This window comes from Falco peregrinus, chromosome 19, assembly GCF_023634155.1.
Source record: "Falco peregrinus isolate bFalPer1 chromosome 19, bFalPer1.pri, whole genome shotgun sequence".
Classification (NCBI taxonomy): Eukaryota; Metazoa; Chordata; class Aves; order Falconiformes; family Falconidae; genus Falco; species Falco peregrinus.
Genome location: NC_073740.1, coordinates 1,554,862 through 1,570,161, shown reverse-complemented (window position 1 = coordinate 1,570,161; position 15,300 = coordinate 1,554,862). Strand labels below are relative to the sequence as shown.

At 62.1% G+C, this 15,300-nt stretch overlaps 3 protein-coding genes and 1 long non-coding RNA gene across 5 annotated transcripts; 2 read left to right on the top strand and 2 right to left on the bottom strand.

Moving 5' to 3' along the window:
• The first annotated feature begins 1,038 nt into the window (after positions 1-1,038).
• On the top strand, positions 1,039-5,100 carry DAZAP2 (DAZ associated protein 2). The gene is made up of 4 exons (XM_055791955.1): positions 1,039-1,157; positions 2,224-2,345; positions 2,759-3,001; positions 3,779-5,100. The coding sequence occupies exons 1-4, from the start codon at positions 1,145-1,147 to the stop codon at positions 3,905-3,907; spliced, it is 507 nt and encodes a 168-aa protein (XP_055647930.1). The 5' UTR covers positions 1,039-1,144; the 3' UTR covers positions 3,908-5,100.
• Positions 5,101-5,594: 494 nt separating this feature from the next.
• Positions 5,595-8,274, bottom strand: SMAGP (small cell adhesion glycoprotein). 2 transcript variants are annotated; one of them, XM_027780637.2, is made up of 3 exons: positions 6,320-8,274; positions 6,113-6,190; positions 5,595-6,030 (listed from the first exon to the last, which is right to left on the bottom strand). In XM_027780637.2, exons 1-3 carry the CDS (start codon positions 6,345-6,347, stop codon positions 5,858-5,860), a joined length of 279 nt encoding a protein of 92 aa, XP_027636438.2. In that variant the 5' UTR covers positions 6,348-8,274; the 3' UTR covers positions 5,595-5,857. The 2 variants fall into 2 exon arrangements, with proteins under 2 accessions (XP_027636438.2, XP_055647931.1); XM_055791956.1 differs by having other exon boundaries at positions 6,113-8,274.
• Positions 8,071-9,560, top strand: LOC129782860 (uncharacterized). The gene is made up of 2 exons (XR_008744975.1): positions 8,071-8,156; positions 8,272-9,560. It is a non-coding gene; the product is annotated as an uncharacterized LOC129782860 (long non-coding RNA).
• Positions 9,561-9,739: 179 nt separating this feature from the next.
• On the bottom strand, positions 9,740-15,300 carry BIN2 (bridging integrator 2). Its single transcript, XM_055791961.1, has 11 exons — positions 15,163-15,300; positions 13,999-14,082; positions 13,796-13,850; positions 13,100-13,194; positions 12,779-12,874; positions 12,601-12,708; positions 12,430-12,515; positions 11,618-11,693; positions 11,294-11,376; positions 10,304-11,045; positions 9,740-9,938 (listed from the first exon to the last, which is right to left on the bottom strand). Exons 1-11 carry the CDS (start codon positions 15,238-15,240, stop codon positions 9,753-9,755), a joined length of 1,689 nt encoding a protein of 562 aa, XP_055647936.1. The 5' UTR covers positions 15,241-15,300; the 3' UTR covers positions 9,740-9,752.

Sequence of the window (15,300 nt, the reverse complement as noted above, 5' to 3'; positions counted from 1 at the left end):
GCTTATGGTCCCCCCCCAATGCTGATGCCTGCATGGGCACCCCCCGAGCCCTGCCCAGGCCCCCCCCTCAGGTCTAGCCGCTACTTTAGGGCTGGGGAGAGCAGCGGGGGTCCCAGTGGGAGCCCACTTAGAGGCCCCCTCACCCCTGGGGGTCCCCCCACTGCACTGGGCCCTACCCAGAGACACCACCACCACCCCCCCCCCCGAGGTACCGCTTAAGGCTCCCCTCACCCCTGGGGCCTCCCCACTAGTGCAGGCCCTGTCTACCCACCCCCCTACCCCCCAGACCCTGCTTAGAGCCCCCACTTTACCCTGAGACCTACCTAAAGGTCCCACCCAGGCCTTCAGACCCCCACCACCTCAGCTCTAGGGGCCACCTGCCACCCCCACCCCCCCAGCCCCACTTAGGGCCCCCCATCACCCCACAGCCCTGCCTGCTCCCCACTCCTGCCTGGCAACCCCCACTCCAAATTAGATCCCCCCAGACCCTGCTTAGGGCACCCCCCTTCACCCTGAGGCCTACCTAAAGGTCCCACCCAGGCCTTGCTTGAGGCCCCCCCACTTCAGCTCTAGGGACCACCTACCCCCCATCCCCACCTGTCATTCCCCGGCCCCAAGGCCCTGCTTTGGGCCCCCCATCACCCCACAGCCCTGCCTGCTCCCCACTCCTGCCTGGGGACCCCCCCTCCACTCTAGACCCCCCCCCAGACCCTGCTTAGGGCCCCTCCTTCACCCTGAGGCCTACCTAAAGGTCCCACCCAGGCCTTCAGACCCCCACCACCTCAGCTCTAGGGGCCACCTGCACCCCCGCGCCCCCCCGCCTGAGACCCACCTCCCACGCCCCTACTCCAGCCCTACCCCAGGATCTACCTGAGCCCCCACCCCCCCCAAGCGCCACCCCCTTCCCCTCGCACGGCCCCTTTAAGAGCGCGCAGCCCCGCCCCCAGGGCGCGATGACGTCAGGACGCAGCCTGCGCGCGGCTGCCGCTTCCTGCCCCCCTCCCCTCGGCCCCGCCCAGCGGCCCCCCCGCCCCCCCCCCTCCCCCCCCCCCCCCCCCCCGCAGCGCCGCGGTGACACCGAGCAGGAAGCGCGCGGGGCGCGGGCAGAGCGGGAGCCGCCGCCGCCGGAGCCAGCGCCGCCGCCATGAACGGCAAAGGCAAGGCCGGGGGCGCGTCCCCCCCCCCGTCCCCCCGGCTGCCACCGACAGCCAACACCGCCCCCCCTCCCCGCCCCCCCCCCCCCCCAGACCCCCTGGCCCCGGGACGCGGCGCCTTTAAGGGCGGCGCCGCAGCGCGTGACCGCGCGGGGCCGGGCGGCCAATGGGAGCGGGGCGGGGGGGCGGGAGCGCGGGTCGCCATGGAGCCGCGCGCCTCGGCCAGGCCTTTAACCCTGGGAGTGCCGGGCGGGGGGAGGGGCGGGACCCCCGCGCGTGAGGTGAGGGGTCCCCACGCCGGGCGGGGGGGGCGAGGTGGGGGACAGACACCCCCCCCCTCCCCCTCCCCGCTGACGTGGGGGATCCCGCGGGTGACGTAAGGGGGACCCCGTTAGATGGGGGGGGGCGCTGAGATGGGGAGACACCCCCGCCCCCACTGCTGACGTAGGATCCCCCAGAGGACGTAAGGGGGACCCCGTTAGTTGGGGGAGGGCGCTGCGATGGGAGAGACCCCCCTGCTGACGTAGGGGATCCCCCAGGTGACGTCAGAAGGCAAGGTGCAGGAGACCCCCTGGGTGACGTAATGGAAGGGGACACCCCCCCCCCCGGGTGATGCAATGGGGGGGCTGTGGGGAGCCCCTACCCCGCGGAGGGGTCTCTCGGGTGCCATGAGGGGGCTCGGGGGGTGGGGGGAGGTTGGAGTGAGTGAGACACCTTTGTAACGGGGGGGGGGAGGGGGGCAGCTGGGTCAGGGGGACCCCCCAGGGGACAACGTGTGTGTGGGGGGTGCAGCTGAGGGGGTTGAGACCCCCTGAAAGGTCCAGGATGGGGGGGGCACCCAGGGGGGGCTGCCGTGGCTTAATGGGCTGCATCCTGGCAGCAGAGGGGGGTTTCCCTGGAAGGGGGTACCCCAGGCGTGGGGGGTACCCCAGGATGGGGGAGGGAGCAGGGTAGGGGACACCCATGGGCGGCTGCCATGATAATTAACAAACGGGACTTTCCAAAGACTTAAGAATAATCAAAACTGACTGGTCGGCGGCTTCGGGCTGAACTTTCCTCCTTCCCGCAGGACAATACCCCACGCCGCCGTCCTTCCCGGTACAGCCGCCTGCCACCCCCCCGGTGTACCCCCAGACCGTGCCGCTCCCGCAGCCGCCACCCTACACGGACGCCCCTCCGGCTTACTCCGAGGTGGGATGCTCCTCCAAAAGCTTTCTTTCCTTCTGAGACCCCCTCCTAAATTACAAAAAGCCAAGTCATCGCTCCGTAACTTCTTTTTTCTTCTTGTTGCCCGGGGGACTCGCTCACCGCGTGTATCAGCGGTGGGCACCCAGCATCCTGGTGGGAGATGGGAACTATCCGGTGCCGAACCTTCGGAGCCACGCCTGGCGTTAAGACAATAAATTTCGCTCATCTCTAGCTACAAATAATACGGATAATTATCTCTTAGATGGCTTCGTGCAGCCAGTGGGCAAAAATGACCCTCGTGCAAGGAGGAGGGTGACAGTGGATGGGACAGTGATGCTGAGCGCAAAGAACAAGTCGCTCAGGTTCCTTGCATGGCTTTTATTTTATTTTTGTCTTTTTTTTTTTTACCCCACCAGCTTTACCGCCCCAGCTTCGTGCCACTGGGGGCTGCCACTGTGCCCACCATGTCTGCGGCGTACCCGGGCGCTTCTGTCTTCCTGCCCGTGGCCCAGTCCGTGGCCGTGGGTCCCATCGGCTCCTCGGTCCCGATGGCGTATTACCCCGTGGGACCCATGTACCCTCCTGGTTCAACGGTCCTTGTGGAAGGTGGCTTTGATGCTGGGGCGAGGTTTGGGGCTGGCGGAACACCCAGCATCCCAGTAAGTACCAACGTACCCCCCAAACCCCGCGTGCTTCGGCATTGGAGGGTTGCAGGCGGTAGCCGGGGAGAAATGTCCTTTTATTTTCTGAGAAAAAACGTGTTTCTTACCCCATCCCTCATCGGGGAGAAGGGTGGGCTCCTGCTTTCCATCTCTGGCCAACCTGTGGTTCTCCAGCGGTTCTGACGCACAGCAAAACCCTTCTGTGGCCAGTACTAGCCCCAGTTTGGCTTGGGGGTCGTGGTATAACGTGCGTCGGAGGGAGGCACCTGATTTTCCCTGCCCCCAAACACTGAGCTGGCCTCTCCCTGTGCGGGAGGTTCCTGCTTCCCTGGACTTTCCCCCCGTCGCTCCTGGCCACATGAAGTTCTTGTTCTACAGCCCACGGGCTCCTCTGCGCAGGCAAAAAGCCCCGCAGGAGCTCTCTGAGGCGAGAGGGCAGCACATGGCTGAGCGTCTCACATCGGCTCCGGGGCTCCGTCACCCTGTCAAGTGACGGGGACACACGGATGGGGGGGTTTGGGGTCCCAGCAGCGAGCAATGGGGAGGTTTTGGGGTCCCGGCAGCGAGCGATGGGGACGCGGATGGGGAGGTTTTGGGGTCCCGGCAGCGAGCGATGGGGACGCGGATGGGGAGGTTTTGGGGTCCCGGCAGCGAGCGATGGGGATGCGGATGGGGAGGTTTTGGGGTCCCAGCAGCCCGCAGCGGCGGCGTGTCAGCTCCTGCCGTGGCGCTGGGCTCAGCTGTCCTCCCGCCTCCCCCTTCTCTGTTTTGCAGCCCCCCCCACCCGGCTGCCCCCCCAACGCCGCCCAGCTGGCCGTCATGCAGGGAGCCAACGTCCTGGTGACGCAACGGAAGGGCAACTTCTTCCTGGGAGGCTCAGACGGCGGCTACACTATCTGGTGAAGAAGGCAGGGGAAGGGGGGAGAGGGGGGGGGCTCCATTTGTGTAAGGAAAGACATCACATACTGTCAGCACTTCTCACGATGTAACTGCTTTAGTCCATATTAACCCGACGTCGCGGATGAGACACGCAGCGGTGAGGGGTCTCCCCGGGCTGGTGCCCGACCCTGCAGGCACCCGAAAACGAGCCAAGGGACGCTGGTGACGGTAGCGGCGCCGCTGTTTAAATGGGGGGGGATTAATTAATTCACAGTGTGAACGTGAGCTCGGCAGTCCTGCCTCTTCGTTTCACCGGAGTAACACCGCTGTGGGGAAGGCGAGGGAGCGGGGCCGGTGCCATGCCGGTACCGCTGGCCCCAGAGCCGTGACCCCCCAGGTTTCCCCCTCCCCAAAAGCAAAGGTGCTGGCTGGAAAAGCGAGGCAAAACTTGGGAGGGCACCGCCGCGCTTCCTTCGTCCTGACCTCGGGAGAGCGCATCCCTGGGAGCACCCCGTGCTCACGGTCACCCCCGTTTCCCTCTGGGAAGTTATGCGGCTGGCGTGTATCATGGGATTTTTTTTTATACACTCCAAGTAATCTTGGATTTCTTTGCACATTAGATCTAATCAAAGCCAGGCTTTGGTGCCAGAAACACAATGCAACTCATCTTTGAACCTTTCATTCGATGCTAACTAGGCTTTTAGAATGACGCTTAATAAACAAATGTCTTTTTTTCTTTTTTTCTTTTTTTTTTTTTTTTTGAAACTCAACCTGGTGTCTTGACACCAAAACTCCTTCAGGCTGTTGTTCAGAGGGGCTGGTCACCATCTGCCCGAGGGTGTGTAACAACTGTCAATCAACACACAAATTAGCTTGGGTCGTGGGTTTTCCGGACACGTACTTCAGAAATGACTTGGGTATAATGAAGTCTTCGTAGGGTTAAGAAGAATATTTCAGGGATCCTCAATGTTTTGGGTTTTGTTTTGTTTCTGTTTTCTGACGAAAAAATATCAGATTCAAATATATTTTATCTCGAGGTTTCAGTTTAATCTAAATCTGTGTCTTGTATATGTTGTGTTTAACCATCCGACTGACTGTTATGAAAACGTTCAGCATTACGTCTCTCTCTGTATACACTGTGGTGCACTTAACTTGTGGATTTTTTTATACTAAAAAAAAAAAAAAAGGTAGAATAAAGACTATTTTGAAAATTTGAACGAAGTAGCAGGTTTGCATCAGACCTCAAATAAAACCCCTTGGCTCCCGCCCACCGCAAGCCTTCGGGTTTCTTCACTTATTTCCTCTTTGCTGCTGTTTTATGAACTTCCTCCTGTTTGGGCTGTTTCTTTTTTCCCCTCCGGGTTTGGTTTCAAGAAAGAGCTGCCCCTCGAGGGGGGGACGTCAAGCTGCTCCTCGCCTCATCTTTGTGCGGAGCAAAAGCGGAGGAAAGCCGGTGTCCCTGCCTGCCGGGTGAAGCAAACCTGCTCCGCGCCTCATCTCACAATGCCTCTCGGGGCAGGGATGAGCATCCCCACATCCGTAGGGTGCCATGGGGCTCCGAGTCGCACAATCCATCGGGCTGTGCTACGTGTGTGCTTAACCTTAGCGTGGGTAAGTTGGAGGCTAATTAACCCACCCCTAAATCATCAGCGGAATAACTTCATTGTGGTGTGAGATAAGGGAAGGGAAAACATGAGCGACTCTTGGAGCGTTTGGTCACGGGTCTGTATTAGGAAGCACCGAAGGGAGGAGGTGGGGGATGGGGGCAGCCAGAGCGTGGCTGTGCTGGCTCTGCCGCACTCCTTGCCCCGGCTCCGCAAAGCTCCGACACACACCTGTTGATTTTTCCTTTTATGGTTGGCTTAATAAATTAAGGAAAAAAAAACAAAATGGGGGGAAAAAGCAGCTTGTAGATCCCCAACTCCAAGGAATTGAGCGACTGGGACCTGAGAGGTGGGTGCTGGAGCCGGCGGCTCAGATGAAATATTCTTCTTTCTCCTTGGCTGGAGCATCCTCCATCGGCAGCGCCACGTCGGGCTCCGCCACCGGCTGCTCGTAGGTGAGGTAGCTGCCTTTGTTTCTGTACAGGTAGACGATGATCACCACCAGCACCGTCAGCAGGGTGAGGAACACCAGCGTGATGACAACTGCCGGGGAGAGGAGCCGGGTTTAGCCGGTACTGAGCCGCCGCGCGGTGCCGGGGCTGGATGTGGCCCGGGGAGCCCCTACCTGCGATGAGTGCTGTGTTGGCGTCCTCGTGGAGCGGTGGGGTGTGAGCCTTCTTCAGGGCGGGGGTTGTCAGCTCCTCTTCAGCAAACAGGGAGAGTGGAGAAGGTGAGGCTGGTGCTGAGCCGGCTCTGAGCCTGGTTTGAGCCCAGCCGGGGCACACGGTGGCCACAGGCGAGGGCTCGCCGAGGGTCACAGTGCTGCGCTCACCTGCGCTCCGAGGGTGCTGAGCCTCCATCGCATCGGCTTCCTGCAGGCGAAGCTCTGGGCTCCTTCCGAACTACCAAAAAAAAAAAAAAAAAAGAATCAAAGTGATAAATTCCCCCGCAACCCCCCGAAGGGTGCAGCCGCCAGCTAATTAAAGCAGAGCTGTGGCGCTAATTAAAGCGGAGATTTTATTGGGGCTGATGGGGAGGTTGCAGGTCACTCAAACTTCCAGAGCTTCCAACTGCCCGTGAATCTGCGTGGATGCTCCCGGCAGCATCCGAGGGTGATGCCGCCGCTGCCGTTGATGCCGCCGTTGCTGTCACGTTTCCTCGTTTTCCCTGGAAAAAAGCAGCCCGAGGGGGGTGGGCAACCCTGGGAACCCCCCAAAAAACCGCGCTCTGCAATGGCTCCGGCACGAGTGACCTCAGCGCCTCAGCGGGGACGTGGTGCCGCTAGATGTCAGGAGGAAAAAAAAAAAAAAGAAAGAAAAAAAAATTTTAAAAAATAAATGTGGGAAATGACCCGCGGGAGCATGGCAGTGGGCCAGCACCGCGGAGCTGGGAGCCGTGCCGCGCCGCCAGGATGCATCTCACCAGGCTGGGGGATGCTAACCCCGACGTGACCTCCCAGATTTTGGCACCAGGATGAATTTCGGGGGGTCTGGCCCTGCCCCGGTGGCCCCCCGGTGCCCCCAGGACTCAAAACCTCCCCGACCGCAGTGGGGTTGGCTTTGCAGCGAGACTGGAGTGCGAACGCTCGTGGAGAGGTGGGATGTTGGGAAAACAGTTTCCCCCCTTCCCAGCGGCAGGGACAGAGGGGGGACCCCTCCCCACCCACCGGCACCCCGAATCGCTGGCCCTGTCCACACAGCAACTGGCACGAGCTGCCAGCTCATTAAACCCGGCTTTGCATTAACACAGCTTTGCATTAAACATGGGTTTGCTTTAAACCCGGTTTTTGCTTTAAACCCACTTTTGCATTAAACATGATTTTGCTTTAAACCCAGCTTTGCATTAAACAGTCTTGCTTCAAACCCAGCTTTGCTTTAAACATGATTTTTGCTTTAAACATGGGTTTTGCTTCAAGCCCAGCTTTGCATTAAACAGTTTTTGCTTCAAACCCAGTTTAAACACGGGTTTTGCTTCAAACCCAGCTTTGCATTAAACACGGGTTTGCTTTAAACATGATTTTTGCTTTAAACTCAGTTTTCTTTCAAACCCAGCTTTGCTTTAAACAGTTTTTGCTTTAAACCCAGCTCTGCTTTAAACGTGAGTTTTGCTTCAAACCCAGCTTTGCATTAAACATGATTTTTGCTTTAAACATGATTTTTGCTTTAAATCCAGCCCTGCATTAAACCCAGTTTTTCGTTCAAATCCAGCTTTGCATTAAACCCTTTTTTTGCCCCAAACCCAGCTCTGCCGTGATGCCCACTGGGCAGCAATGCCGGGTGTCAGGGGGAGGGAGGGGGGGTGACACGTGTGGCAGGAGCTGAGCGGACCCATCCCCCCCCCAGGCAGCTTCAAAGCAAAAAACGGGTGAAAAGGCCCCAACCCCTCAAAACTGGGATTGAAGAGGAAAGAGTAAAAGGTGCCGCTCGGTGGGAAGGGAGTGGTGCCACCGGGAGCCTCGGGAAGCGTTGGGCATCGCTGGTGGGAAATACAAACTCGTGCTGTGCCCACAGCGCCTGCACAATCCTGGGACTCAGCAAAGGTTTAAACCAAATTTTCAATTTAAAGACTTGATTCAGCATCCAAACGCCGGTGACCGCGGAAGCAAAGCTTGGCATGTTGCATCCCGGGGAGGGATGCTCTGGCCAGGTACCCCCGGATGCTCCGGCCGCGTACCCCTGGATGCTCCACCCACGTACCCTTGGATGCTCCGCCTGGGTAACCCCGGATGCTCTGCCTGGGTACCCCTGGATGCTCCAGCTGTGTACCCCCGGATGCTCCAGCCAGGTACCCCTGGATGCTCCACCCGTGTACCCTCGGATGCTCCAGCTGGGTACCCCCGGATGCTCCAGCCAGGTACCCCTGGATGCTCCGCCCGGGTACCCCCTCGCTGCTTCTCCATCATGGGAGGCAACTCACCAAAACCAACAGGGAATTTGCCCCGTGCCCCACACTGTGGAAAACTACGGGATATTCCGCAGGGCCAGGGTTACCTTGGTGGGCCGGGATCCAGCCGAGCTCCGAGCCTCCGGGCATCCAGCGGCTGCGCTGGGGGGCTGGCAGGGGGTGAGTCACTTCCCCAGTGCGCGGGATCCATCCGGATCACCATGTGTTTTTTAAAGTGACGCAGGGGTTGTGAAAAAACCACCCACCCATCATCTTCCTCATTCCTGCTCCCAGGCCAAGTCGCTCAAGAGCTGTTCCCACACGGAGCCCTCCCCGCCCCCCGGGGCGCAGGCGGCTGCTGGGGATGCTCGGCGGTGCCTTCATGGCCCCCCAGTCCCAGTCCCAGTCCCAATCCCAGTTCCTGTGCCCATTCCCAGGGGATGGAGGATGGGTTGAGCAAACCGGCCCTGCCGCCCGCTCGTCCCCATTTCTCCTCCGTCACCCCAGGTCCCCCCGGAGCGTTTGCTCTCCCCTGCCCCCTGCTCAGCTTTCCCGATGGATTTTCCTCCTTCTGCCTCTCGCTGCAGGACGATCCGGACTTTTCCCTTCCCACCCACCTGGAACCCAGCTGGGAAACACCCGGCTGAGGACCCGCATTCCGGCTTCTCCCCGAAACCCGCCGCGCTTGGGCATCTCCCACCGCACAACTCCGTTACCTCTGGGTGCAAATCCCACGCAGCCCAACCCCCGCCCCCCCCTGCCGACCTCCCGGGAAAGGGCGGATTTTCCGGGGGTCCCCAAGAGCCCCGTGTGTGTCTGTGTGTCCCCCCAGCTCCTACCTGCGCCCGCCGTGCCGGGGCTCACGGTGCCGGCACCATGTGCGGCTCCCAGTCTCGCCCAGGCGAAGGCGTTGCCTTTTTCCTGCCTCACCTTTCCAGTCCAGCTGCAACGGCGATAAAAATCCAGGAATTCCTTCCCCGGGATCCCTCCCCCGGGATCCCACCGGCTTGTGTGAAGCCAGCCCAGCACCGGGCACCAGCACGGCGACAGGCTTTTGCTTTGATATAAGGGAATTTTGCAGCGTGGTGTGGGGGTAAAATTGGGGTTTGTTTGGGGTTTTTTTGTTGTTTTTTTTTTTTTTTTTCCGCATGGCAGTGCATTTTCTGGGAGCTGGAGAAACCGGCTTGACACCTTCGCCCTGAGTCACGGCGGCGCTGGGTGCGTGGGGAGAAGGAGAACGGGACAAGTCCCTCCCACCCCTGGCGGGAGCCACCCATGGGTGAGGACCCCACTGCGCCCCCCGCAGCCCCCCCAGCCGGGGGGCTCTTGCAGGATGGAGCTTTGCCCCCCGCCAGCACCGTCGCCCCCCTCTCGCTGCTCTCTCAGCCTTTATTTCCAACAGGATGGGGGGTGGGATGCGCGGGACGGTTACACAAAGGGGATCTGGTGGCACCGCTGGGTGCCCGCTCACAGTGGGGTGAGGGTCTCGAGGGGGTCTTGGGGGGAGGTGGTGCTGGGGGGGTGTCCTGGCTCACGTCCTGCTCCGGCGTCCCCTGGCAGCCTTGTTCCTGGGAGGCACACAGAGGTGGTGCTGAGCCGGGGGGGATGGAGACCATGTGGTTCCATTCAATGGGACCCGTGGAGGACTGAGTCTGGCTGGGGGGGGGCAGGGGGTCCCCGCGGTGCTGCTGCATCCGCCTCGGCTGGGGACCCCAGGGGGGACACCCACCCCCACCCCGTGCCGGGGGCCAGATCCAGCCCTATCTGCCAGCAGGGGAGCGGTGCACTGGGCTGGATTTATTCAAGGGGTGATGCCCCCCCAGCCCCACCAGGTGCCCCCCAACCAGCTGGGCACCCCCTTAACATCCCGGGGCAGGGATGCGGCCCCCACCATGGCATCTCCCCCTGCCCCCTGGCCCCAGAACTTTCTCACCTGTGCTTTGGCCACCTGCGGCTCGATGTCCATCACCTCCACGCTGCCCTCGGAGTCGCTGTCCCCATCGGTGGCACTGCCGCGTGGGCACGGCTCCGGGCACACCGCTGCTGGACCGGGGACATCACCGGGGCTGACCGGGGCTGGGGGTGGTGACCCCCCCGGCTGTGCCTGCCCCCCGCCGTCGGTGGCCGTGCCATCTGGCTGATGGGGGTCCCCCATGGTGGCCGGGGCTTCGCTCGCCCCCACCCCAGCTCTTCCCGGCTCCGGTGGCGCGGTGCCGGCAGCCTGGGCAATGGCCTTGGATAAAATCAGCGACGCCAGGGAGGTGGCGATGGCCTCTGCCCCCCCAGGCGCCCTGCTGGCAGCCCCCGCCGGCCCCGCACCCCGGCTCTCGGTGCCCGTGGGGGACTTGGCATGTGGCCCCGCGGATGTCACCGGTGTCCCCGGCTCGTGGGACGGTGCTTCGGGACTGGGGTCGGGCTCTGGGGGGTCCTCGCTGGAGATCGACGCCGTCTCCGATAGGGACCCACCGCTGGCGGGTGAAGCGGGGGGTGGGCCAGGGACGGTGACCCCCGGCTCCCCGTTGGAGATGGCATCGGTGGCACCATCACCCACCGCAGGGGACTCTGCCATCGCCTCCTCTGCTTCCACCGCAGGCTCCCGGGCCAGTGCCCTCCCCGGGCAGGGGAACACGGGCGGGGGGCTCACCGGCGAGGAGATGACCAGCGACCGCCGATTGCTGTACGGGGGGGGACAGCGGGGGTTAAGCCCCCCACAGGCATCACCCTTGGGGACACATGGTGGTGGCCCCAGCTCCGGTGACGCTCCCCCAGCCAGCACCATCAGCAAACAGCCCCGGTTAATTAACTCAGCACCACCAAAGCACCCTCAGCCCGGCGGCAGGCGGCGCTTGCCCATCTGTAGGTCTGGGGGTCTGGGGGGGACAATTTGGCCACTGGAAGCCCCCCACGGCCCCCCACCCATTACCTGGGGACACCTTTGACGATGAAGACCTTGCTGGAGTGCTGCTTGTCCAGTGTGCTCATCACCTCGTAGAGGTCACGGTTGAGCTGCGAGGGGGGACATGGGGGAGAAACGGGTCAGAGGGCCCCCCCAGTGCCACCAGAGGGGCCTCCCCAGTCCCACCAGCACCCACCAGCACCCCAAACATCCCTGAGCTGCTCTCAATTATTAAATCAGCAGCGACGCTTGGAGGTGGATGGGGGGCGTTGGCGGGGGGCACCCAGCGATGGCTGCGAGGTGGGGGGGGGAGGGGAGGGGTGTTGTGGGGTGCTGCCTGGCCCCCCCCACCTTGCTCATCTCCTTGTAGAAGACGTCACGGAGGTTGGAGATGTTCTGGAAGATGGTCACGTAGCAGGCAATGCGGCTGGGGGGGGAACACAGGGGGGGGGCTGGGGGGGGCTTGGGGGTGCTGAGCACCCCGCCGGTGAGCACCCACCCTTGGGGTCCCCTGGGCATGGGGACGGCGAATGACCCCTTGGCGGGGGGACAAGGTGGCCCTGGACATTTGTCCCCAGGGCCACTCCGCTGTGGTGATGGTGCTGCCGCCTCCCGGCTGTCACAGCCGCGTGGCCAGTGTCCCTGGGGACCAGCAGCCCCCCCTCCCCGCAGTGGCCTTTTGGGGGAAACCCCCACTTCTTCCCCGCCGGGGGGGGAGGGGCACCCACCCGCTGGCACCCGCGCCCAGCCCAAGGCCCAGGGCTCAGTGACCGGGTGTGGGGACCGTGATGTCCCCCAGCCCCACGATGTCCCTCAGCCCCCATAGCACCTCCCAGCCCCGTGACGTCCCCCAGCCTTCGTGGCACCCCACTCAGTGACTGGGTGTGGGGACCGTGATGTCCCCCAGCCCCACGATGCCCCCCAGACCCCATGGCACCCTCCAGCCCCTGTGGCACCAGCCTTGCAATGCCCCCCAGCCCCCGTGATGCCCCCCAGACCCTGTGACGCCCCCAGCCCCGCAATGACCCCTGGCCCCGCGATGACCCCCAGACCCTGTGACAACCCCCAGCCCCCATGACGCCCCCCAGCCCCACGATGCCCCCCAGCCCCTGTGACGCCCCCAGCCCCCGTGACACCCCCAGCCCCCGTGACGCCCCCAGTACCTGCCATACAGAACCGGCAGCTCCTCCCGCAAGTCCCTGTTCAGGTCTTCGAACACCGCCTGGGCTTTGTTAAACTCCTCCTCGGCCTGCAGGGAGGGAAGGGGGGGCCATGGCTTTGCCGCCAGGGCCGGGGGGGGCTGCCCCGGGCAGGGGTCCCGTGAGAAGCTGGACCTTGGCAATTTTCGCCTCGTCCTTCTTCTTGGCGCTTTGCAGAGCTTCCAGGTGGTGCCGGGCGCTGTCGTAGTCCACCAGCTTACGGCCCCGCTTGGCAATGCGCTCCTGGGGGGGGTGGTGAGCCAGAACCCAGCCCCCCAGCCCCATCACGTCCCTCCCATCCCCCAGTGGGTACCTTAAAGTCCCCAAACTGGGCCAGGTAGTTCTCCATCAGGCGCAAGGCTTGGTCGGCCAGCTTTGCCTCGTAGTCATCCCACAGGAGGTCATTGCTCTGCGGGGTGGAAAACGGGGGGGACAAGGATGGAACGCCTGGGTGTGTGTCCCCCCGCCGCCCCTCCGGCTGTACGTGCTGGGCTGCATCCCCAGGGACCCCCCCGCTGGGCTCACCGCCCCCCCCCCCCAGGCTCAAAGGGGACCCCCCCCCGCTGGGCTCACCGCCCCCCCCCCCCAGGCTCAAAGGGGACCCGTGGGGACAGGGGGGGCGCTGGGGGCTCACAGCTGCGATGGCTTTCAGCTCCTCGTGGCCGTCCCAGGCGGGGCTGTAAATCTCCTGCAGCGTTTCGGCCACTTTCCGGGAGCTCTCGTGCATCACTGCGGCGTGGCCAGCGCACGCAGAAAGAGAATTGTTTATTTATTACTACATTGCATTATTTATCATTAAATAATTTTAATTATTTATTATCATCTTTTATTATGTATCATTATTTACCATTGATTATTCTTTACCGTCGATCGTCTGTTCTTTACCACTATTTATTCTTTATCGTCGATTGTCTGTCCTTTACCATCAATTATTTAATCTTTACCGTCGACTATTTAATCTTTACCGTCGATCATCTGTCCTTTACCGTCGACTATTTAATCTTTACCGTCGATCATCTGTCCTTTACCGTCGACTATTTAATCTTTACCGTCGACTATTTAATCTTTACCATCGATTGTCTATTCTTTACTATCGACTATTTAATCTTTACCGTCGATTGTCTGTCCTTTACCGTCGACTATTTAATCTTTACCATTGATCGTCTGTCCTTTACCATCAATTCTTTAATCTTTACCATCAATCCTTTAATCTCTACCATCGATTATCTGGGTCTCTATTATTTATTAACTACTATTCATTAACACTGGTAGGCAGACCGGGCTGCAGCCACCTGCCCCGGCAGCCCCCCGCGCCCCCCCGGCTCCATACCTCTCACGGCACCCAGGAAACCCTTCAGCTCCTTGTAGAGTTTGTTTCCTTCGTTCTGCAAAGCACCGCGGTGAGGGCCGGGGGGCTCGAGGCCGTTCCCGGGAGCCCACCAGGGATGGAGGTACCCCGGGGGGGGCAGCGGGGCCAGGGGATGGGGTGGGGGGTGTCCCTGTGCCCCCCCTTCCCCGCGCCCCCCCTGCAACCTGCTGCAGCTGGAAGTTGTAGGCGCTTTGCTCAAACTGCTCGTCTTTTGGTTTCCACTGTTTTCCCCCAATTTTTTGCAAAACCTGGGATGGAGAGAGATGGAGCCGTGGGACCAGCCACTGGCCCTGGGCTCGGCGCTGCCCCCCGGGCGCTACCCTGGGTGGGGAGCAGGGCTGACCCCCACCGAGCCCCTCGCGGGGGGGCACCAAGGGGCCAGCAGGGGTTTGGATGGGGAATGCAAAAATTTGATGCCTCCCTGGGTGCTTTTATTTTTTTAGTGGAAAACGGTGACTTTTTGGGTGCTGACCCATCACGGCACCCTACGGAACCACAGGTGCAGCCTGTGCACCCCGAAGCACCCAGGTGGGGGGCTGTGGGGGCAGGGGGAGCCCCTGGTGCTGGTGCTGCTGCTGCTGAGGATGAGGATGGGCTGAGGCTGAAGGCAGCTCCCGTGCCCCCCAGCAGGAGCACGGCGAGGCCAGGGCTGTGTCCGATGGAGCTTTGGGGTGTCCAGGAAGAGCGTGAACCCCCGGGAAGCGGCGGGGGGCCTGGCCCGGGCTGATACGGCCACGCCGGAGCCCAAATTAGCACCGAGCCCCAGCCAGGAAACCCAAGGGCCCGTGGGTTTGGTGGGGTGGGGGGGGGCTTTGCACGGCCCCCAAAATGGGAGCCACCGCTGGCTTTACAGGGCAAAGGGATGCCCCGGGAGCCACCCCAAAACTGCCAAAATTGCCCCGTTTCTGCCCACTTCCGCAGCCCTTCCCCCTCGCTTCCTGTGTAGCAACGCTGGCGTCCCCGGGCCTGTCCCCATGCCGGGTCCCGCTGGGGACTGTCACCTCCAGCCAGCCCCGGGGACCCCGGGCCAGCAGCCCACCGGCCCCCCAGCACCTCCGGAAGGCGTTTTGGGTGGAAAAAAGCCCATTTTTAGAGAATCCAGTGGCCACCAAAACACCGTGGGGCCTTGGGGGCCACGTCAACCCCCAGCACCTTGGAGCGATGGGAGACATCGACCCCGACGTGCCCAAATTAACACCCCGCGAGCACCCAGGGTGTGCCCAGCAGTGCTTGCTGTGCCACCCCCTCAGCCCTGCAGCAGGGAAAAAGGAGGGAATAAAATAAAAATCAAGGATTGGGGGGAGGGGGGGGCTGGGCATCGCCCCTACCTTCTCCTGCGCCCGGCTGAAGTGTTTCTGGACCTGCTTGGCGAAGAGCCCGGCTCCACCGCCCCTGCCCTCTGCCATGGCTGCAGCCCGGCTCCGCTCGCGGCCGCACGCTGCGGTTTGATGTTTTCGGCGGAGGAA